General features: G+C 40.2%; 1 protein-coding gene and 1 pseudogene across 1 annotated transcript; one reads left to right on the top strand and one right to left on the bottom strand.

Moving 5' to 3' along the window:
• Positions 1–8,839: 8,839 nt before the first annotated feature.
• LOC108106241 lies at positions 8,840–9,700 on the top strand (annotated as a pseudogene).
• Positions 9,701–10,370: 670 nt separating this feature from the next.
• On the bottom strand, positions 10,371–11,454 carry LOC108106743 (peroxiredoxin-6-like). The gene is made up of 4 exons (XM_017213980.2): positions 11,240–11,454; positions 10,802–11,176; positions 10,664–10,739; positions 10,371–10,602 (listed from the first exon to the last, which is right to left on the bottom strand). The coding sequence occupies exons 1-4, from the start codon at positions 11,320–11,322 to the stop codon at positions 10,474–10,476; spliced, it is 663 nt and encodes a 220-aa protein (XP_017069469.1). The 5' UTR covers positions 11,323–11,454; the 3' UTR covers positions 10,371–10,473.
• Positions 11,455–18,685: the final 7,231 nt, after the last annotated feature.

The raw sequence follows: 18,685 nt of genomic DNA, 5'->3' as shown, positions 1-18,685 counted from the left end.
GACGCAATGGAGTCTCTGTCATTTGCATTCAACCAAAAACTTGATTATCCGCGCGATTTACGTAGCGCAATTGTGGGCGGACAAGCAGTAAAGGAGGATTCAGAGCAGGAGAAGGCAGAGGGAACGGGCCAACTGTGTGCTTAATGAGCTCAGTGAAATGTGTGCTTAAAATTAACTTTTAGCCAACAAAACTCGTCGTCGTCGCTGCAAATTGTCGTCGTTGTCGTCGCTCGCTTTTGGCAGCTGTTGCTCAGCCAGACATGGTTCATGGCTCATAATTAGGCATTCAATTCGGCAAGCAGCTCCAGCAGCTAGGCTTCATCCGAGCTACCAGAATCGCAGAAGGGTTTCTCGGTTGCCCAGAACACAGGGCTGCTTTAATAATTAAGTCTCTTGAAAATCAAGACATCATGTCGGACAACAAAAGTCCCAGAGCAAACACAAGTAGGGAGGTGGGGAGTTGCCTTGGTAGTGGACGAGAATTTCGCCAGGGGCCTCCTTGGGCATGGCCAACTGGCAAATGTTGTCATCTGCCAGCCAACATCCTGCGAATGCAGTGCCGCTGAGAACATTTCGTGCCAGTAAAAAACTAATTTCTCGCTTTGCTGAGCATAATTTTATGCAATTGTTTTCTGATTCAATTCCAGAGTGAAAAGTGCCCTGGCAGACCCGCATGATGCGTGCCATTTGGCCGAGTGAATTTGCATTTCGGGTTTTGGGTCTCCGGGTGGCGGAAGCAATTGAATGCCAGCAACGTATCAGCAGTGCACAATTAATCGATTTTGGCATGGCTTTCAGTGCGCTTTCATGGGCATCTTGCTGCAATTAAAATTCTTATTATTTGCTGTCAGACGGGCGCCACATGGCGGATGCTTGATGTGCAATTTAGTCGTTAATCGCCTGATAATTGGATTAATTAATGACCAGGCGGTGGAACGCCATCAACAGGGTAAAGCCCAGCTAAACCCCACACCTATCGTGCACCACCACTTGCCACCTTGAGGTGGCAAGTTCAATGGCGTTCACCAGCGAGCCTTAATGGGTTCTTCGACTGGGGTAGAACCCTATCGAATCGTATCGCTTTGGGTGCATTGAACGCCGCAACATCTGCCATATCCGTTGGCATTGGGCAGGCAGCATGGAAAAAACGGAATTGGAAAACCGAAACCAATTTACATTTTGTTTACCTTTTCGCCTGCACACCTCTGTGGCTGCCTTCGACAGCAATGAGCCAGTATCCAGGTGGTTGTACCTGAGGATGGGTCTATGAAGTTGTTTTCAGGCAATAGATCGGCTAGGTAAGCTACTTTAGTATAGTCTACTCCTACAGTCAGTAAAAGAAAAACATTAAACACGAATTTGAGCAACCTTAACTAAGAGTTTGTTTTACTTAATATTACTATATCTTTACCTGTACAGTGATTGAGTTATGTTATCAACTTTGAATGTCATTTGGGCTTAATCCACTTATATCCGCTTTTCTCAAATACTTAAGTTTATGCCAAGCTTTATGTTAGCAATAAGTAATCCTGATTAATAACGTGTTAACTATGGTCCCTCGTATGTATATAATCCTTTTTGGAAATGTAATCTCAATGTAGTCTCTTACTTACTTCAAGTTACAGAGAACTTGATTAACTTGAATTAAATTAAAGTTACAGAAAATTTAAAGTTACCCCAACATAAGAACTTTAGGAATAACCACAACTGCGATTCAAAGAGAGGCAGTGATACAGAGTTATAAAACCTTTTAAGTGACATTAACAGCCCCTTAAAGAACAGAAATTTTCCAAATAAATCATTTTCCTTGCATATTTTTTACAAAGTAATCTTCTGGCTTCTGAAAAATATATTCATTGTACTTCTCTAAGGATGACGTACCTGCTACCCTACCTGTTTAAATATTTTCTAAACGTACTTGTTCCACCGCTAGCTTTCGGCCACCTTTCCTGCGTTTGACTGGCTGGAATTTATCGCTTAACTCGGAAGCTTGGGAATGGAATAGAAAAGGCGTTGAAACTGAGTGTGTAAGTTTTAATTTTATTTTCTCACTTCATTTGGAGGGTTTTGCTTTGGCTCCGCTTTGTTGGCCGACTACAGCACTTTACATACATTTGCATAAGCACTTCGGCAGTTTAAGCAAGCTGTCCGGGCGAGTTAATAAACGGGCTTTGCCCTTCTTGCTTGGCTGATTTCGGACGGAGGTTTCAGGACGTAACAGCTTCACCATTAAAGCCATCTCGTAGATGGTTGAACGTGGCCTGGTGCTTTTCTGGATTCTTTAGGTTTTATGGGACAGGAATCTGATTGCGGATTGCGCCCAGGTGTGACGGCGATGCCTGTCAGGCGGCTGATTATTTGTAGCTTATTGCGCTAATGCGACGTTTATCGCATGAAAATCGCATTAACATCATTTGGGAGACGTTGTTCCCGAACGTCCTTGGGCCTCCCAGCTGCCCCACCGCCAAGGATATTTGATTAGCCAGGGACCCAGCCTATAAACAAATACTGTGCAAATATCGCATTTGGCTGTGCTGTGTGTAGTGTGTGTGGGCTAGGCACTTTGTTTGCTTATTTAATCAAGGCAGGCCAGCGGCCATTAAATGTTCAAATATTGCCCAGGACTGCGAGTTGTTTGTCGACGGCAAATAAGAAGCCTGTCCAAGGTTAACCGGCTAGCAAGTATCTTTGACCCACTGGCAGCTCACTTATTCATAAATACTTTCTTAGTAGTCCGGCAAATAAGTTTGCATTATTTACGCCCCCTCGGAAAAGCTGATCAAGGGCGAAAGTTGCACGGATTTGAAAAGTGAGTGTTTGTGGAAAGAATATGCACAGCTATGTCTTTAATATTTATATTTTAAAGTTCTATAAACCTTTACGGGTTCAAATATTGTTGTAGAAATCATTCATTAACAAGTTCATAAATTTGCAACAATCATTACCTTAAAACATGCTCAGATTTCTGTTTTTATAATAAGAAACTCATTTCAAATCAGATATTTATAACAAAAACAAGAGGAAACGCTATAGTCGAGTGCCGCGACTATAAGATACCCGTTACTGTTTTACACAATTTTAAAATATTAATTTTGCTAGTGGAAATTCAAAAGGCGCCACCTATTGTCAGAGGAAGTATGTTGAGTATGCTTATAGTGACGTCACTGCCCATGTGGAGCCTTATAACCTTAATTTCTTCATAAATAGCGAAATAATGTTCCGATTTGAAAAATCTTTTGTAACTCGATAGATATTAACAGAAAAAAGTTACACAAGGTCAAACAAAGGCATTCATAATAATATTATAGACTCCACAGTTTTCCGCGGTTTGTGGGCGTTAGAGTGGGCGTGGCCGGATGCAACTTCGTGGCAAGTTGCAGACGCATCTCTTAAATACGTGTTCCTAAGCAAAATTGTGTAGCTTTTATAGTTTTCGAGATTTTTGCATTTTTGGTTTTTCGGGTTTTGTGGGCGTTAGAGTGGGCGTGGCGTGATCGGAAAAAAACAATTCGCATTGGGAGCATCATAGAAACATACATGCTTGATCCGAACTTTCTATCTCTTATAGTTACCGAGATATCAGCTTTTCTAGAAAATCCGAAAACCGTCTTTTGAGCCTTGTGGGCGTATGGGTGGGTGTGGCCGGATAGTAGTAGCACTATAAGATGCGCTGTCATCTAAAGATTATACTTTCTGAATTTCAACTTTCCATCTACAATAGTTCCTGAGATTTCAGCAATTTTAGTTTTTTGCGATTTGTGGGCGTTAGAGTGGGCGTGGCAGGATGCGGTAATAAACTTGCGCTGTCCCGGGACCTCAAGAATCTTCATGCTTAATCTCAGATTTGTATCTGCTATAGTTCCTGAGATCTCAGCGTTCATACGGACGGACGGACGGACGGACGGACGGACGGACGGACGGACGGACGGACGGACGGACGGACGGACGGACGGACGGACGGACGGACAGACGGACATGGCTCAATCGACTTCGTTATTGATCCTGATCAAGAATATATATACTTTATAGGGTCGCAAAGCTTCCTTCTATCTGTTACATACTTTTCAACGAATCTAGTATACCCTTTTACTCTACGAGTAACGGGTATAAAAACAGCAGTAACTCGTATTTGTCTAGATTGCCATCACATGTATGTAAAATTACATCGTAAGCTATTCCACTTTATTCGCACACATCCTTGTGTCGATTCTCAGGACATTTGGCAGGCTTTAGCCTCGGTATTAAAGTTTGGCCCCATTTGATTTTGTGGACTTTCAACGGCCGACGGCTTCATTTGCGCCTGGCCTTCGCATTCGTGCCTGGCCCACCGACAGTAATACTAGAACAACAGTGTCGTCTGGCTGGAACGGGAGCAATAATGGAAGTCTGTGCTACGTGCCGCCATCGGAGATAGCGTCCTGTGCGTGCCTCGAGGACCAGAAAAAAAAAAAACTACAGAAACTACAACAATGGGACCCTCTCGAACTGTCGCACTTGATGCGCTTTTGATAACTTGTTTGAGTTTGCTCTGAGCCGCGTGACATCTTTGTTGCTGTCAGCGGCCATGTTGCTATCACGTTGATAAATAGTTTCGCCGGGGAGCGAGTCGTCTTATTGCAGGGCGTTCTCACTACACCTTTCTCGTATTACAACAGCCCTTGAGTCGACTTAAATTAAAAAGCGTCCATCAACAATTTCCCTCAGTGGAGAATGCAAACCGGACTGCGCTGGATTGCCAAAGGCAACCTCGCTTTGAATACACATCTTTTTATTTTCCATCCAGGTGCTCGAATTCTCAGGCTCTGTCTGCCCCGCTAAAAGGGGGAGCTTTAAATTCTGCCCGCATTCAAAAACAAATAAAGCGGAAACATAAAAATTACGCCCCACAACAAGATTTTACACTCACGGTTAAAACCTCATCTTCAGAAATCTAGGGATTTTATTTCAAAGACGTCAAGGCGGAATATTTAAAGAAGTTTCTTCAATTTTAGTATTATTTGTAAAGGTTTTATCACTTATTTTTCAAACTTAAAACATAATCATAACAAGACTTACCTACTTCAGTTTCATAGTTTTTCCATTCAGCACTCCCTATAATAAAGTTTTCTTGAAAATGACAACCTATTTGAGAGATGTGGTAAAGTTTTTTTCCCTTTTTCAAGCCACTAATCCATCTTTATAGCGATTTAATTGGGCAGATTATCCTTATATTTTAGCCAATTGTTGGCAATTGAAGTTAATTTTCGTTGATTTCCGGGTACTTTAATGGCGTATTGGGTGTCAAGTGTATAACGAGCGCCCATCGATGTTTTCGGCGGGGATTTGTCCATAAATAATTCATCGAAACATGTAACAAAAGTGCGTCAAGTGGTGGCACTCACACCAGAGCCCAAGTATTGAATTACATGAGAGGGAGGAGGAGGAGGACGCGTCTGTCGCATTTTGCCAGAGTGGATGTCTATTTTTTATGGCACCCCAGGGAAATGACGTACTATGAATGCCGGTTTAATACACAAAACTTTGACAATATTGTCGAGCAGTTAACACGGATACACATACAATGACACAGACCATATCATACCCCATACCAACATCAGGAGCAACAGACTTGTGGCCAGACAAATGTGCGAATAAAATTGCTATTTTTGTGCCGCTTTCGTCTATTGTTAGCCAAGTTATTCAATCTCTACTCGCACACCCACACACACTTGGCCAGGAACGAATGGCAAATAAATGGTTGGTATATCAACAAATCGATCATTTTTCCGCAGTTAGGCCCAAATCATTGAGTGGCTGGAAGTCCGGCCAAGGGCTCCACCACATTAAGATTTAAAGCAAACAAATGCGGTGTGTATCCTTTGTGGCATGCGTCACTCCGAAAATGGCACACGCAAATAAAGTTAAGGGGCGGAAAAGTGGGGCGGAGAGCCAACCAAATTCATCAAGTGGCAGCCCATTCCGGTTCGTAAGCCATTCGTTTAGGAGGCTTAGTTACTCCAGGCCGTATTGATTTCGGCCATATTTCTTGGCTCCCAAAAGTAGGCAACAGTTGAGAAACAATCTCCTCGCCCATTGATTAATTACCGAACTTTCCTCCGACATTGGCATTTGCATTAGCAGCTCTTAAACTGAAATCAAAACACTCTGACCGACTGCTCAGGAAACAATATTTGTTTATGCGTAATAAATTTGAATAATAGTGATATATTTATGATTTACCATAAAGAATTCTCATCTGATTCTACAATGTATCTTTCAGCTTTACATAAGTTTTTCTTAAATCTAAACCACATAAAGACTTTTTATACTTATATATCAATTGTTTTCAGTGTCTGAGAGATAAATCTAAGACTCTTTTATGGCCTCACTTTCGCCCCTTTGTGTTTTCCTCGAATAAAAGCAGAGTACACAAATAAAATCCTTCGCTTTGCCCTCCTCGAACGGTTTTATTTAAGTTTCGCGCTCATTGTTTTTATTTGCTTTTAATAGGCGGGCGAGGGGTGTGTTTGGTATCCTCCCTTCGGTGGCGACTTTAGTGGCTGCCTGTGTTTGCTTTAACATTGAAAAAGTTTTTTCCACTGCTTTCTTCGCAGGCAGCGGCTCATAAAGCAAACTGGAGACCCACTCTTACTTTTTACTTCACCTGGGGTTTTTCCACCTCCCAAGTGCGAATGGGAGAGACGGAGTGGGAAAAGTCCGCAAAAGTTTTCCCAGCAACAAAAGGTCACTGAACAATTGACAAAGTCGGCGTGCTGTTGTCTCGGGGTTTGCCAAACGCCATTTAAAAAGTTTTACATAATAGTTGGCCCAGGATCTTGGCAAGTACCCTTAAAGGTAGAGATTTCTCCAGCGCCGAAACGATATTATCATCAAAATAAGTTGGATTTACAAGTCTAAAAACGTTGAGATACCTGCTAATCACTGTTCTTTTACAAAATGTCTATCTAAACACCAAGTAAGTAACCTTTTGTAACCTCCTCTGTCAATTTTTAGCTTAATAAATCTTTAGATTTTCTTACAATGAGTCTCTTTAAGATCTTTATCTATCTTTAGATTTCCATTCGTTGAATAGAAGGAAACAATATACCCATTATTCTGTACGAATAAAACATACATATGCAGTGACGACAACCCAAAGGCTTCCTTAGGTGCTCAAATCCAATCAATGAACGTTCAATTAAAAGTTTGCACTGAAGAACACTTCATTCATTAGCCCTAACTCTCCCATAAATGTTCATGAACACGACTTTTTATCGGGGATCCAACCATCGGGTTCCTCAGGTGAGAGTAGGACCACGATGGTTGGATCTGTGTTTATTTTTTTCAGACCTGATGGTAATTCTGAGAGATGCAACAAAACAATGACAGCGGTCCTGTTTTCGGGGGCCACGGAATATACCCCCTTTCTTGACCATTTTTTTGGCAACTCCCCGGGCACTGGATACTGCGTCTGAACCTCGTCACCTCATCATTTTCAAAAAATCTACTCACTTGTTATAACTCATTCAAAATTTTCTTACACAGAACATTAAAACATATAAATAATAACAAAAATAAAAAAAATAATAAATACTAAGATTGCCGAATTTCAAATCTGTCTTGAGCGCACTATTCTACCCGCTCGCTAGAAACCAGGGCTACACCGCGGTTGCGGTGCAACGGAACTAGTTCCCCAGGCCGTTTGGTCTGTTTTGGTTTTTGTACATGTTTATTTTAATTTTGGCAGTCCATAACAAACATTCAATTAGTTTAAGTTTAAAGATTTACGAGCGGATACTTTTGATCTGTAACGCCAGGGAAACTTGGCTAATATTTTATATTGATGGAAATTATTATACAGTTTTACATATTTATATTTCGTTTTTTTTGGATACTTTTTTCGCTGTTTTTATACCATATTGGTATTGGGTAAGATATTTCAAAATTATATTCAAAAATAAAATACGTTCCAATTAGTGTGACCAGTTCATGTTCATTTTCGTTATATTTTAGTGTGTTTCCATAACACTTGGTTCTGCTACGGCCACACCGCACTTTCAGTTCGTGCAACTTTTTGTACGCAAATAAAAACAAACATTCAATTTGATCTTAGCAAATTGATTATTGCAAACGCAGTGCCGTTTCAATTGCAACAGAAATAGCGTTGAAAATGTTGGCGAGTGAGGCGAGAAGTCTAAATGCAGACCTACGAGGTGGACCTGCGCGAACACATGGTTTTGGATGCCCTGATCAAGATTAAGAACGAGATGGATCCTACTCTTACCTTACGTCGTACCTGCCGCTAGGGCACCAACACGCTAGCTTGCATCAGCAAGATCGACATCACTGAAGGTGTATCCTTAGCCCCACATGTACGAGGTGTGTTCAAAAAGTAAGGTGACTCTTCAAATTTCGCGAATTTCAAATTTTTCGATTATCGATTTTTTTGTTTTGTTATATTGGTACACTCTTCCCTAACATCTGTACCAAGTTTCAATGGAACATCCTCTTTTGTTTGGTTGTGAGAGGCGTAAAGTTACAAGTTGTTTTGCGAGCTCGGCGATTTTTTGCTATCGAAAAATATGGATCAAAGGATTTGGATTTTTTGGCCAAAAACAACACCACAATAATGCCTCAGCCACCATATTCACCGGATTTGGCCCCATGTGACTTTTTCTTGTTCCCAAAACTGAAGATAATCGAAAAATTTGAAAAATTTGAAATTTGAAAAGTCACCTTACTTTTTGAACACACCTCGTATAACTTCTAAAAGGTTTCGATAATCGAAAAATTTGAAATTCGCGAAATTTGAAGAGTCACCTTACTTTTTGAACACACCTCGTACATATGTGGTGCGTGATTTGGTTCCGGAAATAAACAACGTTTGGGACTGACCATACCCAACTTCAAGGCCGACACCACCAAGGGACCCATCAGCTTCCACGAATGGCAGGGCAATTCGTAAGTTCCATTTATACTAAGTTTATCATACGATTCTCATTCTATTCTCCCTCTGATCCCCAGGTAGGTGGTGCTCTTCTCTCATCCCGCACTCCGTTGACGCACTCAACTCTCACGTTGACTGGGTAAACGACATCAAGAGCTACTGCCTGGACATTCCCGGGGACTTCCCCTACCCGATCATCGCTGACCCCACTCGGGACCTGGCCGTCAGTCTGGGCATGCTCGACGAGAAGTAAAAGAAGGACCCTAAGGTGGGTAAGACCATCAGAGCTTTGTTTATTATCAGCCCGGATCACAAGGTCCGTCTTTCCATGTTTTACCCCATGTCCACTGGTCGCAATGTCGAGTAAGTACCTCCTTAGAGACTAGCTAGTGATAATTCCTTCTAATGATTCTGTTATCTTACAGTGAGATCTTGAGGACCATCAAGGTGGTGGCCACTCCTGCTAATTGGACTGTAAGTACTTCTACTTACTAAATGCTATTGAATCCCTTAATTGATTGATCTTTCATTATAGCTTGGCACCAAGGTAATGATCCTGCCCACTGTCACCGATGAAGAGGCCCACAAGCCATTCCCCAAGGGATTCGACAAGGTGTCCATGCGATCTGGAGTGAACTACGTGCGCACCACTGAAAACTATTATCTTAAAGTATATCTTTTTTCAACTCGTTTTATCTGCATTTACATATTTACATCATTATCATGCTTTAAAGTACTGCACTATGCTAAAAAATAAAAAATGTTTTTATGAGAGCTTTATGAATTTTATTCTGAAGGCAAGTCAACGCAATAATTGTTGAGTCTCAAAACAAGAGATTAAGATAAGGGCTTTCATGCCTCGTACAAAGTAAAGTAAATTAAAAAGTATATTACAAGTTTAATGCAAATTTTTATCTGCGTAAAAAATTTATTATCTTTACATGCCTACCCATTAACTAAATGACTGAAAAGTGCATTGCATAATAATAATTATTCAGTTACAAGTATTCAATGTGCCTACTAATATAAGAAATTGTATATATTAAAAAAAAAGGGTAAACATATAAATGTAAATGTAATATACGTTATAATTTAGTTTATAATGAGAAGTTATTTCCCCAATTAGAAAATTACAAAACATTACGAATTATTTTCCTCACAAATTAGCCCCAATTGGTTTTCGATTTTCTGACTATAATGATAATGATCTCTATTATTAGGTAGCATGTCTTTAGATTATTAAATTTTTTAGTTTATTAAATGCATTGTTATTATTAAAAAATGTGTTTAATAAGATTTTTATCTATATTATTAACATATAATTTGTTAAAAAAATGCGTTTTTTTCGTGTGCTTCATGCAATAAAGAAAATCTATCACATTTCCTGTCAGTCGCGGATGAGCTAAACTGCTGCTACTGCTTAATAAGGAATGAATTGTGGTCGTTGTTTTTGGGGAAATAATATTTATTATATAATGTTATATACTAATTTATGGCACAAACATAAATGGGGAATTAAAGTTCAAAATAGAAATAGTTTTAAGTGTCTAGTAGTTCTCAGTGGTGCGCACGTAGTTCACTCCAGATGGCATGGAGACCTTGTCGAATCCCTTGGGGAACAGTTTGTGGGCCTCCTCATCGGTGACAGTGGGTAGGATCATAACCTTGGTGCCAGGCTATAATGAATGATCAATCAATTAAGGGATTCAATAGGATTTAGTAAGCAGAAATACTTACAGTCCAGTTAGCAGGAGTGGCCACCACCTTCAAACGATCAGTCAGCTGCAGAGAGTCGATGGTCCTCAAGATCTCACTGAAAGATCATAAAATCATTAGTTGGGATTATCACTAGCCAATCTCTAAAGAGGTACTTACTCAACATTGCGACCAGTGGACATGGGGTAGAACATGGAGAGACGGACCTTGTGATCCGGGCTGATGATGAACAAAGCTCGGATGGTCTTGCCCACCTCAGGGTCCTTTTTCTGCTCCTCGTCGAGCATGCCCAGACTGACGGCCAGGTCCCGAGTGGGATCGGCGATGATTGGGTAGGGGAAGTCCCCGGGAATGTCCAGGCAGTAGCTCTTGATGTCGTTTACCCAGTCAACGTGAGAGTTGAGTGCGTCCACGGAGTGTGCCAGGCACTTGGTGTTCCTCTTGGCGAATTCCGGCTGGTGCACCGCAATCCTGCCCAGTTCGGTTGTGCAAACGGGAGTAAAGTCGGCGGGGTGAGAGAAGAGCACCACCCACCTGGGGATCAGAGGGAGAACAGAATGAGAATCGTATAATAAACTTAGTATAAATGGAACTTACGAATTGCCCTGCCATTCGTGGAAGCTGATGGGTCCCTTTGTGGTGTCGGCCTTGAAGTTAGGTATGGTCTGTCCCAAACGCATCTTGATATATAGTTAGTTTAATAGTTAGTTTAATAGTTGTATATAGTTAGTTTAACACTTTAATAAAACTGGTTAGTTGCTCAGCTGTTGGCTGTTTGTAGCTCGCTCACTTGTTGCTTAATGAATACTGACTGCTAGAGCTAGCTGCCTTTTATACCCAGCTGAATCGGTGCGATCTGCGGGAGCGATAAAGGCAGGGAACGGGCACTACCTTATCGGGAGTGTTCATATATACATATATATAGTATATTCTACGTGAATAGATTAATAAACAATTCTAACCAGTAGAGAGGAACATGTTGTTGATGTTGTGAAAGGGGGCCTCGTGCAAGGCCTCTAAATACATATATGTTTATGACTTGACTGGGGCCTCTGAAAAACTTGTTTGGAACTTTGTGACGAAATGCTTCTAGAAATATTTTACAGAAAAGTACAGTTTGGCTTTTTGTCCAAGTGAATTAAATAATCCTAATATTACGAATTCCTTTAGGACTTGACTCTCAAACAGCTGATCTCCTCCAGCTGATAGCTTTACCGGCTCCAAGCATAAACAGAGAGTCAGAGAGCATTTAATTGTTTGATGGTGTTGGTTGTCAGTGGGGAATCACCAACACAAGCGAAGGTATGAGAACACCGATTGTTGGAAAGTGAGACCGAGAGAGCGCCGAACAGTTAAGTGGTGTTTGTGAGTGCCTGTAAAAAACAAATACTAATAACGATCCTACGGCTCTCCCGTTCACGTATACAAATCGAGCCTCCAAGAGAGAAGAGCGAAAGAATTTGTTCGACTGTGTGGGTGAATCCATGAGAAATTCCCACACATTTGCAGATTTTCTCTCAGTGGGTCACACGAATTGATCGATTTGGTTCGAGAGGTCTGATAAGAAGATCGCTAACTCAAAAACGAAACAGCAGTTCACAAGAATGGATCTTAGCTTGGAATTAGATCTGAAACTTGGATTATTATTAGCAATGGATATGAATATGAGTGTGCAACGTGTTTGAAAGTCATTTAAAGGGGAGTTCTAGCATTGACTGTGGTTTTCAATGTCAGGTACAAGTGCAGTCGCAATTTTCTCTGAAAAATCTTGCTTAATTCAAGGCGGAAAAACATTTGGTTGTACTACACATTTTTGTGGAAATTTTCCATTTGTGGTTGGTTATCACTATCCAGGCTGTTGTTATTTACAAAGTGGTTATTTATGGACAATAGGGACGTAAGAATTGGTGCTGTGAAGAGGGGGAGGCCTCGAACAAGTAAGTTAGAATTGCCAAACAGAGAGTGAAAAGATAGCGGAACAACAGGTAGAAGTATAGAGCGAACCGGGATTAATCGGAGCATCTAGATTATCGATAGGGTCGATGCATTGCAATGCAATCGAATATTTTAAAACTATGGCGCTGTTATCATTATGTGGTCAAATAATTATTACGATTATGATCAAACGGCACAAGCCAACTTCCAAATATTATCAATAAATACTTTAAAGTTGCAAATGATTTAATTATTTTTGTAATGAACATTATAAAAAGCAAGTTTAACTGTAATCGGTTTCCTAAAAGTATGCAATGATTTACTATAGCTATAGTTTTTTTTTTTTTTTTTTTTACTTATATTTACATTTTTATTTCGCCGGAATCGTTCAGGCATTTGAACATAACCGGGCGTTTATCAGGAAATTAGTTATGGTACTATGGGTGTACCTAGAGTATATGTACAAATATTTACAAAACTAAAATAAAACTATTTACAAAATATTACAAGTTTAAGAAATTAAGCGGGATGGCAAGTCGCTGGGGTGGAATCTACTAAGTCTTCTAGTAGATTGCGGGTCGGCAAGCCTGCTAGCCAGAGGATTTGGGTGACCTATTAGCCTGTCCGAGTATCGGCTGCTGTGTTGGTTTAAGAGATCGCCCACGGGAACAAGCCGTAAGTCGTTCTGGATGGCCTGGTTGGTTACGTACCACGGAAGCCCGGAAGCCCGTCTAGCAGCTCGTGCCTGAACTACCCTCAGCCTGTTTAGCTGGTGCTTAGACGCGGTGCCCCAAACTTGTATCGCATACGTCCAGGTTGGCGTGAGAATTGCATTTATTATCAGAACCTTTGTCGAAAGCTGGAGACTTTTCGCGCTCAGGAGCCAATCGAGCTTCTTAAGCTTGCGGTCGCACTTAGCTCTGATTGCCGTGATGTGGGTGTTCCATATGAGCCGCTGGTCTAGGTGTACACCCAAGTAGCACTGCGATGTGGCGTTCCGGATGATGTCACCGTTAAAATTTAAGACGATGTCGATCGTAAGCCTTAGTGTAAATGTTACGCTTGCCGACTTGCTGCAGTTTATGGCTATATTCCATTGCTTGGTCCAGCGCTCCATCGCACGCAGCCAGTCCTGAACTGCAGCCGAAGCCGTCAGCTGAGATATGTGGGACGCAAGCAACGCCGTGTCGTCACCATATGTAGCCAAAAGCATACGGGCGTCTGTAGTGGGCGACGGAACTGGCATGTCACTTGTGTACATGGTGTAAAGAAATGGACCAAGCACACTTCCTTGCGGCACTCCTGCGTGGATGTGAGCCAAGCTGGATCTTGCGTCCCTTACTGCTACTACAAAGGTTCGATCGGCAAGAAAGGACCTCAGGATGACGAAGTAGGGAGCAGGGAGAAGTTCCTTGATTTTATACAGGAGGCCCTCATGCCACACCTTATCAAAGGCTTGTTTGACATCCAGGAAGACGCCTACAGTGTGCAGTTTGTGCTCGAGTCCATGGGTGATGTGATTGACCAGGCGATGGACTTGTTCTGGACAGCCATGAGATTTTCTAAAGCCAAACTGATGTTGGGGTATATGGCCTTCTACTTGAGGTAGTTCTAAAAGACGACTGAGTAAACACCGCTCGAACACTTTCGATAGTGTAGACAATAAACTGATTGGACGGTAGGAATCAATTTGAGTCGGAGGCTTGTTTGGCTTAGGGATCATGATGATCCTGGCTTGCTTCCACTGCCTCGGAAAATGACCCAGGCTCAGCATGGCGTTGAAAATTTTTACCACTGCAAGCACTCCTTTGGGTGGAAGAGCCTTTGCCGCTCGAATATAGCTATAGTAAGATGAATTTGGTTAGGGATAGCATTTTATTTTGTAAGGTTTCCCCATTTTCACATCCCCGACTGTCAACAGAGCTTTCACTTGTAAAAGCTTATGCTTAATGCCAGCTTGCGAACAGCTGATTTTGATAAGCACCGCCTTCGCCCACGCCGCATGTTTTCCTTTCGTTCTTTTGCCTTCGTTCTTCCGCTTTGCATTTGGCTTTGCTTTTGCTTTCGTTTTGGCGCTCCGGTTCAGTTCAAATTTAGCGATGCGCGCGTGCGGTTGCTCAGCGGTCGAAAGAATAACGGTTAACGGTCTTCGAAATTGGATTTTATTTATTTGTCTTATCGCCTCAGTGTTTTTTTTGGGTCTAGGGACTTGACGATTCGGCGTATTCTCACATTCCCAACACATAAGTGCACACCTTTTTCGTCGTGGGTCGGCCGGGAAAAACTTTTTCCGCGTAAACTTTCCCACTTGTTTACCCATGTGGTTCATACGTGCGTGTGTGTGTGCTTGCCAACTAATCCCAACATGTGAGCCTGTGAACAAATCATCTTCAACACTTTATATTCCCACACCTCAAGTGATCTGATCGTTGAATCCAAAAAAGAAAAGTTTCTTGTTGCTCTGACCAGTTGTAATGGTAAATGCACTAACGGCCGTGACGATTTTTCTTTTTCGAAAGGGGGGCGAGGAAAAGTTGCGAACCAACCAACTGTCCTCATAAAATATGCCAAGACATTTACATCGCCAGAACCCAACTGCTTTAAGCCCTCTGGCACCCGCTGGCCATCAAAGTGTTAAAGTGCTATAAAAAAGGTACGAAAAAATACTCCCTCGACGGCCATTGAATAATGCATTCAATTACGAATGTCACCAAAATATATAAAAAAAAACAAACAAAAAAAACAGGAATTTATACACACGTGTTGTTAACATTCATATATTGTCCTGTTTATTTTGCCTGATGTCTGCCTTTTGGACTGACAATTAAAATTTTAAGGGCTCTTTTATAATTCATGCTAAAAGTAATTAAAGGGTTGTTAAAAATGTAAGTAATGCTTATGGTTAGGCAGGCAATTAAGCGTAAGAGTAATGCATTAAAATGTAATTAGGAATTATTAAAAAAAAAGGGAAGGAAATTGAAACATTTTTAAAGTTGCATGCTACATGAAAGGCTTCTTTAATGTCGAAGTTTTAGCTTATAAAATATACAAATTTAAAAATATTTAAAGGTTTTCAGTGAGCAAATTCCTCTTTAAATTATTAACCACAAACATAGGACCCAGATCTACTTTTCATATGAAATATCAAGGAAAGTAAAGTTGGAAGATATTTTCAAAAAAAATCATGAATTCTATTTCACTATTCAGTTATTAGTATATCATTAAAAAATACGATTTTAGGGATATTAAAATCATAAAAGTAATCCTTTAGTTGCTTAGTAATATATCCTTATAAGTATTTCACCTGTAAACCTACTCCGCGAGTCCCTAAAACCAACAAATATAATTAACAGCTTATCCGAGATAATTTTAGGGGCACAAAAGGTGACACAAACAGCGGGGAAATCGCTTTTAAATTGAAAGTCAGCTCAGGGCAACCGAAAACCAAAAAAAAAAGAAAGAAAGAAAAACGTTAGACAGATCAGACCGTCATAAGCCTTAAATATTTATAAAACGATTAAGCAAACTTTTTTGTATTTTATTTCGGGGTTTTTGGAGAAGCACCATTTGCACCCTCTTTGGCTGTACTTGGTTTTTGTATTTTATTTCGTTCAACCAGCACTTCATGAAATGTTAATTTTAATTAAGCGATGCTGCGCAGCTGAGAAAAGAAGTTGGAAAATAAAAACCGGGATTAAGGCGATGGGGAAAATGAAGAAAACAAAAAAAATTACAAACTGGAAAGTATATATGTGAGTGACAATGATGATAAAATAAAAACAAAAAATAAGTAAAAGAAAAACAATAAGTCAGCAGCGGTTGATGATGAGCAGGTGTGTGCGGAAATGCGGATTTCCTTCGTCGGAGAAAAGCGGGTCAAGTTTTTGTTATAAAATATTCCAAGTGTCACAAAAAAAAATAAACCAACGAAAATAATAATAACGAGTGGATGTGAAAAAACGGGGGTGCGGACATACCGCTTGGATGCGGCTTGTTTAGCAGCTCCGGGGTCCTTTAGTTAATACTTGTGCAACAGCAGCAGCAACAACAACAGTTAAAAGTTACAACAACAATAAAAGAAGAACACCAACAACAACTACAAAGACAACTGGTGACGACTTCTTGCGGGACATTGTATAGGCCAAAGAATAATAAAGACTTAGAAAAACAAAGACGGCAAGAAAAGCCTTCCCACCCCGCGCAGTGTTGTTGATGAGAAAGCTGAAAGTACACCTTAGGAAAATATATTTAAAAGAAACTTATTAGGAATTTTCGAGATTTCTTTTTGATTTCTTAAAACTTACAGATCACAAACTAGCCGCTCTTTAACTCTAATTCTGATAGGTTTCCAATTACTAAATCCAATGTTCCTTTTTAACAAGATTTATAGAAATAAAGTAGCTTATTAGTATTAATGTAGTTTAATTTTTTTAAACATTTATTTAAACAAAAAGTATACACAAACTATTTTTGCAAGTGCATAAAAGGAAAGGTTGGGGCCAACTGAACGGGACACGCGAGACCGAAAGGCTTAGTAGCACAGGTCTGGGCAATTATTGTTGATGAATACACCCACACAGACCGATATAAAATAGGGCTTCAGCGAGAACCTCTAACCCCAAACCCCAACCCCTTCTAGCGCACGCAAAGTGTAGCTTTTCTTTTTTGGAAAATAATGGAAAACGTCCGCCAGCCCCTTCCTGTGTGCATGGAAAACAATAATTTGTTATCTGTCCGCTCAGAGATCCTCTCACTGGTTTTTTGGGGGCCTATAAGAGCAGTCTATAAATCACAAAAAACCAAAAAATATATATAGAAATATACTAGCATAGTATATATCCATCTATGCGTAGGCTAGCAAATCGTTTTGTGTGCCGGCAAAAAGATAATTAAGACATTATGGCATATCTTGGCATGGACATATAACAATGGGAAGGCCTCGCTTAATGTGGTGGCATTTCATAAATAATGATTAGAAATTAAATGGGTTTCGTTACGGCGCAGGAAGCAGCTCCATTTACCACCAGAAACAAATTGCGAAACTAACGAGCCAAATGGGAGGAAATCAATATTAGATTAGATTATTTTCTGCTGTTAGTTATTTAAAAACATGTGTGTTTAGTTTGTTAAAATGTTGTTTTAGCAGAGAATTCTATTAATTTAAACTAGTTTGAGGATTAAAATATAGCATTGATAGCTGCTAAAGGCTGAATCAAAGCTTAATGTGGTGGAAATTCTGATTTTCCTTTTCATATATAAAACGGTTATTAATTTTTTATAACTATTTGTTAATGAAAAGTCTATTAGCTTAGTATCTTAATTTTTTATGAAAAAATGTGAATATTTGTTAGATTATTTCATGCCATGCGTATCCACAATAAGTTCATTAAATATTTTTTTTATGCATATTTATTTTATTAATTTAAAAGTTGTTTTTATGTACACAAAGCCTTGAAAATCAAATCATTTATTGATTAATAGACACAGAACACAGCATAATTTCGTTATAATATTTGCTTAGTAGGAAAAAGAGTAGAATAAGGCCAAAACGAATCTCTCCTGAAGATGTCTAGTGTTCCATTAATTTACGCCTGTGCAGACTAAAACTTTAATGCCGACAGAAAACTATAAATCTAATTGGAAAATTAATTTGCCAGCAAGCCGGAGAGCGATGAGGAGGTGGGGCAACTGCACAACCAACGACAGATGCTGTATACAAATTTGTTAATTTCGCCAGAGCGCTAATTTGCTGTAACTAATTAAAAAACACTTTGAGTGAAATATTTGCCAGTCGCATAAATATGCCAAATTGTGAAGAGAGAAGAATACAGAGAACAGAGAAAGAGAGAGAGACCAAATCTAATTAATGTGCGAAACAAACGGGCGGGAAATTTATTTAGAGCTTTTCCGTAAAGCAAAGGACACCTGGCCCCTGATTGTCCGCCCCCCCCACTCCCCACGCACTTCATTTTCATCCTGGCGGCAATAATTGCGTACATTTTTCACAAACAGACAACAACAAGTGGGGCACTTCAAGTACCTTCAAGTGCCGCCAATCTGCGTCCTGTGTGTATGTGTGTATGTTTTGTCCGTCTGAGGCATGATTTG

Source organism: Drosophila eugracilis, unplaced genomic scaffold (genome assembly GCF_018153835.1).
Source record: "Drosophila eugracilis isolate 14026-0451.02 unplaced genomic scaffold, ASM1815383v1 contig_1765, whole genome shotgun sequence".
Lineage (NCBI taxonomy): Eukaryota > Metazoa > Arthropoda > Insecta > Diptera > Drosophilidae > Drosophila > Drosophila eugracilis.
The sequence above is the reverse complement of the archived record's forward strand: the minus strand, read 5'-3'. Positions and strand labels throughout refer to the sequence as shown.

Bases quoted from the DNA above. Each gene is read 5' to 3' on its own strand.
- LOC108106743 (XM_017213980.2), bottom strand. From the start codon at position 11,322: ATGCGTTTGGGACAGACCATACCTAACTTCAAGGCCGACACCACAAAG. The intron at 10,740-10,801 runs GTAAGTACCTCT...ATGATCTTTCAG, and splicing joins TCCACTGGTCGCAATGTTGA to TGAGATCTTGAGGACCATCG. The intron at 10,603-10,663 runs GTAAGTATTTCT...CATTCATTATAG, and splicing joins CCACTCCTGCTAACTGGACT to CCTGGCACCAAGGTTATGAT.